Below are 8518 nucleotides of genomic sequence, written 5' to 3'. Positions count from 1 at the left end.
TTTTGATCTATTCATAAATTTCAATCTGTAGCAAGTTTAGACAAAGGAAAGATATACATTCAAACACAGTGTTCTAGTTTGTTAGCTGCCAGAATGCAATATGCCAGAAATGGAATGGCTTTTTAAAAAGGGAAATTTATTAAGTTGTAAGTTTACAGTTCTAAGGCTGTGAGAATATCCAGATAAAAGCAAGTGTATAAAAATATCCAAATTAAGGCAACAAGAAGAAATTACCTTCACTCAAGAAAGGGTAATGAAGTCCAGGTTTTCCCTCTCAACTGGAAAGGCACATGACAAACATGGTGACATCTGTTAGCTTTCTCTACAGGGTTCTTTTTTCATGAAGCTGCCCTGGCGAGATTTTCCTTCTTCATCTCCAAAGGTCTCTGGCTGCACAGGCTCTGTCATGGCCCTAAAATGGGGTCTCTCAAAAATGTTTCCTCTTTTAAAAGATCCCAGTAAACTAGTCAAGACCCACATGGAATGGGTGGAGTCACTTCTCCCTCTATTCAAAAGATGACATCTATAATTGGGTGAGTCATATCTTCATGGAGATAATCTAATCAAGCTTTCCAACATATAGGCTGAATAGGGTTTAAGAGAAATGGTCGCTCCCACAGATTGGATTAAGAATAAAACATGACTTTTCTAGCATACATAAATCCTTTCAAACCAGCACACATGGCTAACTTGGTTATGGACAGGAGCTGAAAACTTAAAAGAACTTGCCACATTAATGAGGGATTGGCAGATCCTCTTTCTGTTTCTACAGCTTTAATTCTATGAGAGAAATGCAGTCAAGCTAGAAATGTCTTAATACATACTCTTATTTGAAGTTTTATTGTCCTCAGACAGAATCTCATTCAGATGGAAAGCCAGGATTGGTGCAAAGAATCCCATGTAGAGAGTCCAGATTCTCTTTTCTCATTCCTCAAGCAATTATGGAGTTATTAGGGATATTTAAAAATTCAGTTCATATCATTAATTTCCATTAATTTTAGAACATTTATCCAATAGAGTGCCTAATGAATTTTCCTTTTCTTACCTAATTTATTGAGTCTAGCAGTTTCAACATCATATATGATATATTGATAAGATCATAAATAAGAGATAGAAGCAAAGAAGAAGCTTCCACAAAACACCTAAAATTGAAGTTCCAGAATATTTTATCGTTTATGCATCAAAAATTTACTGCACAATAATCTTTTCCATCTCTTTATGTTCAGGGATCTCCTTCTCCCCATAAAAAAAGTGACCATAATTGTGATAGCACAAATCATTCCTTTGCATTTGTACCATTTCCTATTTTGAGCAGTTTAAATGAATTAAGAGTCCGATGCTTTTTTTTTGTATGCTGTGTGGTGGGTTCACATTTTATTATTTTTCCATGTAAGTATACCATTATTGAAGCATCATTTGTTAAATTTTTGTTTGTTTGTTTTGCTTATTTGTTTGTTTTTTTGGGAAGTACATGGACCAGTAATCAAACCTGGATCTCCCACGTGGCAAGTGAGAATTCTACCATTGAACTACACTTGCATTCCCTGTGTGTGGTTGTATTAGTTAGGTTTCTCTAGAGAATCAGAATTAACAAGGAACATTTGCAAATACAAAATTTATAAAAGTGTCTCACATGGCGACGGGAATGCAGGGTCCAAAATCCACAGGGCAGGCTGTGAAGCCAGTGATTCTGATGGAGGGTCTGGGCGAAATCCACAGCAGAGGCTCACCAGCCAAAGCAGGAAGAGAGCTTATCTCTTCTGAATCCTCCTTAAAAGGCTTCCAGTGATTAGATTAAGCATCACTCATTGCAGAATACACTCCCCCTGGCTGATTACAAATGGACTCAATTGTGGATGCAGCTAACATGATCATGATTTAATTCTATGAAATATCCTCATCTCAGTAGACAAGCCAGCACTTGCCCAACCAGACAAATAGGTACCACCACTTGACCAAGTTGACACATGAAACTGACCATGACAGTGATGCTTTTTGACTTACATGGAAACCTTCCCTATATAGATATATCCTGATACTCCCCTCTTCACTATATATAAAAGGTATGTGTAAATATATACATGTATGTGTGCATTTTTATTGTTCATATACACATGCATTAATATTTTCATAATGTGTTGATTATCCTGAGCCAAGTTAGTTCATTTAAAACATATAAAATAAAATTTACTTTATTAAATAATTAGAAGTACTCTACACCTAAAGTGCATAAACACAATTTCCTATTACAAACTTATTTCACAAGTTTCTTTATTGTAATTGAACATGCTCATACCTCCATTTACTACCTTATGCCAGAATCCTCTTTTTGTGATAGAGGCTAAATATTGGAGATACCAGTTTTTTTTTCAGTTTACATTGAAGCAAATCTTGGCTGGTGGACCTAATTCTTACTAAAGTAGCATGAGGGAAAGTCCTGTATTGGCTTCTGTACCTAATTTACTTTATTATATACAGAGAAAGGCAGGTGAAGGGACTTCTTTTTTCTTATTCTCTTGCTCTCTTTTTTGGATATAGGTGTGTGAAGATATGATTCTTGGAGCTGTGGCTGACATTTTGTGACCATAAGATGGCAAGCCTGAGGTATAAATCCAACAGATTGAGAACGATGGGACAGAAAATCCTGGTACCATGATGGCAGTGTTGAGTTGTTGAACCAATGCATGACCCTTTAAATCCATAATTATTGTAATGTGTAAAAAAGTGTTCCTTTATTTAATTCAGTTTTTAATTGTGCGTTCAGTAGCTTGAAGATAGAAACTTTATAAGTCACAGCATGTGTAAAGGGTAATTGATGGGCTAAACATTTGAAAATTATTTTAATAGATAAATATCTTGGGGAATTTCTTGTTCCATTTTTATAAACATTGATGAAAAATCCAATTTATTATGACCAGAAGTGTAGTTTGTGAAGATTGAAAATTAAATTTGAAATATTATCTATTTCACCTACCTGTGTTCATAATTCATGATACTGATATTTTCTCTAAAATGTAAATATTCTCCAAAGTTCTCTTTCTTACATTTCCTGAGAAAGTATAGATTTTTCAAAATGTTTAATATGCTCAAAATACTTAAATGAATAAGAATATTTCTTTCACTGTTTCTACTCTGACTTAAATTCTTCTTAAAGTTTAACCAAGGCAGAATGATAGTTTTTGAGACTTACACTTTTATTATAAGCTTCAAATACTCAGTAGGCAATGGAAAAGCACTGAAAAGTCTTAGGCTAGGAAGAGACAGAATTAGATTTTCAGACATTATTTTAATAGCAATGTAGATAGCTGAATTAGAGTATGTGGGGAATTTTAGAATAATAGTTAGAATCCACTACAGTTCTGTAATAAATGTCAGCTAAAAACTTAAAATGTTCCTAAATTTAGGTAGTGGCTGTGGAAATGTGTGGAGGACATTGTTAGTGCTAGATTCTATTCCTTAGCATGTGACATATATGAAAATGTTCTGAAGGTTCTCAAGCAAAAAACTTAATTTCACAAATATTATTGAGTCCTCTACTATGTCAGCTGTACTGGCCTCACCACCAGTAAAGAAGTAAAGAAGTGGTGTTTGTCCCTACAGAGCTTTTTTTAGTTAATGGAAGAGCACACAAATTAAAAGCAAAGGAATAATGTCTGATAAATGTTATGATGGATTATCTACTGGAAGGTATGAGAACTTAAATTGTGACAGTGATTTAATTAAACATTTACCATATGCAGTGCATTGTTTTAAGGACTTGACTTATACCAGCTCAACTAAACATTACAACATAATGAAAGAGATGTAATTATTCCCATCCTTATCTTGGAAACTCTGTGAGTCAGAGAGAGTTTAAGTAACTTGCCCAAGATCTTAGTTGCTACGTGAAGAAGTAGGCAACATACACACGTCTTCTAACTCTAGAGCCTAAGTTCTTAACTATTATGATGAGAAGAAATTGGTGAGCTCGGTTACTGAAAAGTTGTGTATAAAGACCCAATATTCTATGGGTAGAAATTTCCACTGGTATTTGGAGGTAAAGATAGTGGAACGAAGTCAATGCATTAAAAATTATTTATAAATATCCCAGAAGAAATAATAACTGAAGTCAGTTATTATAATACTTGAGAATTTTCTAATAAAGAGGACTATAGGCAGAATCCATATTGAAATAATCAATAAAATGTGGGAAGAAAGAAGAAAATAAAAGAATACATTAAGCAGATTTCTCCTCATAGATGAAGATGGTAGGGATATGCAAGTTCAAATTTAGCTCTGCGTTGGGAATGTGCAATCCCTAGAGTAAAGTGCAAATATGAGAAAAATAGTGAGTCCCTTAGGAATAAAAGAAATATCATAGTAAATGCAATCCCTTATTTTGCCATTACACATAGAATCTGTTCTCTAGAGAAGAGGACTGCACCAGTTACTAACCTGTTTATAAACAAGTGTGCTGTATTATCAAAGAAACTAACATTAAATCTTCTACATCTCTTCCAAAACATGCTCATTTTTTTTTAATCTGATGGTTACAGTCTCCCAAATAAAATCAGAAGATATGATCTATAGTGCTGAATGATTTCCAGGGCATATTGGAAATTAAGGCTTGTATGCATCCTCTTAAGATCAAAGGCAACAAAATCTTAGTTTGAAGTTGCTCTTAGAAAGACACTTGGGTAAAACACAGCAAGCAGGAAGCTTAGAGGTCTTCTGGCTTAAAGGTGGTGAGTGCCTGAATTTCATTGTATATGTCCTTCTTATGTTGACATGGAAATCCAGGGATTAAGTTTTGCTGTTTTGTCTCCTATATTGTATAGTCCAGACATGCAAGTGAATCAGGTGGAAGAATCTGTTTAAGGGAACAGCAAGGAATATTCATAGACACAGAGGCTTCAGTGTTTCCATACCTTAGTGTGTAAGTTCCCTCTCCATGGAGGCAACTCTCACTTTTCTAGAAATGGCTTTTACTCTGTGATTTGGGGCAGTTGCTGGACTTCTAGACACAGGTCCTTTAATTTTGAACAAGAAGCAATGTTCATGATTCCCATACCAGCGGTATGTGATCTGCATTAGAAGCCAGTTACAGGCTGCCAGGGCTTCTTTCTCCAGTTTTACTGTTGAGAGGAGAGTTCATGTGAAAAAAAGAGATGATGTGATGAGAGAGAATACTTCTGTACTTGTCTATCTTTCTTCTCTCTTTTCTCTCAGTTTTTCCAGCTGTCATGTTTTACTATGGCAGCACTTGTGTTCACACTGTGGGGTAAGTTGTAAGTGTGTTTACTATAACTAGTTTTAAGGATTCTAATAAGGATAAATTGGTATTACTTGCTATCAGGCTTAAAGACAGATTCTATGGGTCCATGTTGGGCTAGATTCAATACATTTTCAAAGTAGAGCCCACCAACGTGTGAGAAGATATACCTGTGTGAAGACTTTGGTTGCCCTCTAATGCAAGTCTTTTCTCTTGTCCCCACAGATCCTCCATAGAAGAATGGCTACTGAAAATGACTCTTTTGTGACTAAATTCATACTGGTGGGATTAACAGACAATTCAGATCTCCAATTCCCTCTGTTCTTCCTGTTTCTAGCTATGTATATTATCACTGTGTTGGGAAATTCAGGCTTACTAACTCTCATTGGGCTGAATTGTCACTTGCAAACCCCTATGTATTTTTTCCTCTTTAATTTGTCTTTCATAGACCTCTGTTATTCTTCTGTTTTTACACCCAAAATGCTGATCAACTTCATATCAAAGAAAAATATTATCTCCTACCAGGGATGCATGGCCCAGCTCTATTTCTTCTGCTTTTTTGCCATCTCTGAGTGCTATGTGCTGACATCAATGGCCTATGATCGCTATGTGGCCATCTGTAATCCACTCTTGTATAACATGGCCATGTCCCCTAAAGTGTGCTCTAATCTTATTTTTGGTTCATACTTGATGGCATTTTCTGGTGCTATGGCCCACACTGGGTGCATGCTGAGACTGACCTTCTGTGATGCCAACACCATCAACCATTATTTCTGTGATGTCCTCCCTCTGCTCCAGCTTTCCTGCACAAGCACCCATGTCAATGAGCTGGTGGTCTTCACTGTGTGTGGCATCAACATCATTGTGCCCAGTCTCACCATCTTTATCTCTTATGGTTTCATTCTCTGCAGCATCTTGCAAATAAAATCCATGGAGGGTAGGTTCAAAGCCTTCAGCACCTGCAGTTCCCACATAATTGCTGTTTTACTGTTTTTTGGGTCATTTTCATTCATGTATCTCCAGCCATCTTCTGCAGGGTCTATGAATGAGGGAAAAATCTCTTCTTTTACACTAATGTAGTTCCCATGATGAATGCCTTAATCTATAGCTTGAGGAACAAAGATGTGAAACTTGCCCTGAGAAAAACCCTACGTAGTAGAAATTTTTTATCATAAATGGTATCTCCTCTGCAAGTAGTTTCAGGACAAGGAGTTTCACTGTGTTAATTATAATATACTTGGTTGAAGATTTCTTACTCTGTTTCTTTATTATCAGGTGAAGGAAATTTGAGCCTTCTCTCATCAATTTATTTCCATTTTGGTTAAAGTAGGTCTTCATTTCCTCATCACATTCACAATTACTTCTCACATCTTTTCTGTTTGAGAATAACATGAAGGAAGGAATAGATTATATCTGGTTTGTTTGAACTTTTTTTTCTCCTGTGATATGACTTATCTTGAAATGATTAAATAGAGAACATTGGATGACATTTTGTCACAGTTTAGAATCTCTCTATATATATGAATGTGGAAGAGGAGACTGGTCAGGTATGCTCAGAGTTATTAGGCTTTGGTCATGTGCCAGGCATTGTCCAAATACTTTATGTGAATTAACTCATTTAATTGTCATTACAGCCTTATGAGGTAGCTCTTTTCTTAGCCTCATTTTACAGATGAGGATAGAATGTTCAGAGGAGTTCCATAACTTGTCTAAAATCTCACTGTTAGGAAGTAGAGAAATCTGCATTAAAGGCAGTCTGACCTGAGGAGCTACTTCATCTCATCATGTTATTGAAGTGAAATCCACAGCATAAGTAGTGTTGAAACAATGATCTAATATTTTATTCATGCAATTCCAGAAGCTTGAAGGAAAGTACTAGAAATGCAAGTATACCTCCTTCTTTTAGAGATGTGCATAGGTTGCACAGAATACTGAGTGCAGCAATCAAGGGGACACATTTTATTAAAGACATAAAATTAGGAAACTATCATTAATGTCTCTAAGTTCTTGTAATTTAACTGAGAATACCATGTGAAATGCAAGCATAGCAAACGTTGTGATTTGAGTCCTTAATGATACTTAGTAGCACTGTCTGATGCTGTGAGTCAGCAAACTCCCTGGCTTTGTCTTGTGAAATTAACAGGCTTACCTCATATTATTGTATTGATCTAAGAAATATAATTATTTCATTTTCTTAATTAAGTCATATTTTGCAATATTCATAACCGAAATTGTTCAAATCAAATACTTGCTTTTTGAAGTTAGTATAAAAAATTAGATGTAAAATAATTTGAGTATATAAGTTTATTTCTAACTACTGAACACTTGGAAGTTTTGAATCTGTAAATTGATGAATTCCTAAAAGATAAGAATGCTGTCATGCATATCATTCTTATCCTCTTGTTATAGCTACTCCATAAACAATTCAAATTTGAAACTATTTTACATTCAACTCCCTATAAACACATGTCAAGACTATATAATTATTTTTACATGAAAGCTTAATTCCATTAATTTTCATTTTGTTCCTAGTATATTAAATAACGTTAACGTAAAAAGCATTGTCTTTAGGTTTAACTTTCAGGGAAAACATGAAATGAGAAATCTCAGAAATCTTTTACTTTGGTACTTATGGATGTAGCCTCACCTACCAGGTTTGACTTGGTAGAGATGGAAGTCTAACGTGATTCTTCTGACATTTTTTAGCACAGAAATCATCGTCTGGGAGGTTCAGAGTGGAGGTAGTCTGGTATCACAGCCCACATCATACTTTGGAATCAGCAAGAGAAGTGTGACAAGGGGCACAGTGCTCCATTTAATAGCTGAACCAAATAGCTGGTCTACTACCTGAAGAAAGCAGGAGTAGGCATACACAGAAGGGGCAGCACTCAGGAGCACAGAGGACAGCCTTAGGGGCTGCAGTCTTAGTGATGAGAGCCAGGATGGGGTACTGATGGTCACTACAAGTAGGAGCCCTAATCTCTATCTCCCTATACCAGGCACTTCTCCCTATTTCCAGCTATTTTATCCTTTTTTTGGCATCTAAGCTAGTTGCAGTGTGATTATTCTAATATTGCATACATTTTCAACAAACTAAGGATTCTTCATTGTTTTGAAATACTTGAAATTAAAAAGTGACATTTGTTTCCAAATTGGTCCAGCAGTATGCTTGTCAAGGAGGGAAAAAGCTTTTACATTATTTAGCTATGATTTCATTGTTTAAATTTTTAGATAGTTTTGAAGATGATTTTGAACTATATTATCAGT

At 35.5% G+C, this 8518-nt stretch overlaps 1 protein-coding gene across 1 annotated transcript; it reads left to right on the top strand.

Annotated features, from left to right (window-relative positions):
* Positions 1-5491: 5491 nt before the first annotated feature.
* On the top strand, positions 5492-6331 carry LOC143643211 (olfactory receptor 8B3-like). Its single transcript, XM_077111969.1, has one exon. The coding sequence runs from the start codon at positions 5492-5494 to the stop codon at positions 6329-6331; it is 840 nt and encodes a 279-aa protein (XP_076968084.1).
* The last annotated feature ends 2187 nt before the right edge of the window (positions 6332-8518 follow it).

Source organism: Tamandua tetradactyla, chromosome 8 (genome assembly GCF_023851605.1).
Source record: "Tamandua tetradactyla isolate mTamTet1 chromosome 8, mTamTet1.pri, whole genome shotgun sequence".
NCBI classification, from domain to species: domain Eukaryota; kingdom Metazoa; phylum Chordata; class Mammalia; order Pilosa; family Myrmecophagidae; genus Tamandua; species Tamandua tetradactyla.
This window is presented reverse-complemented; position numbering and strand designations above follow the sequence as displayed.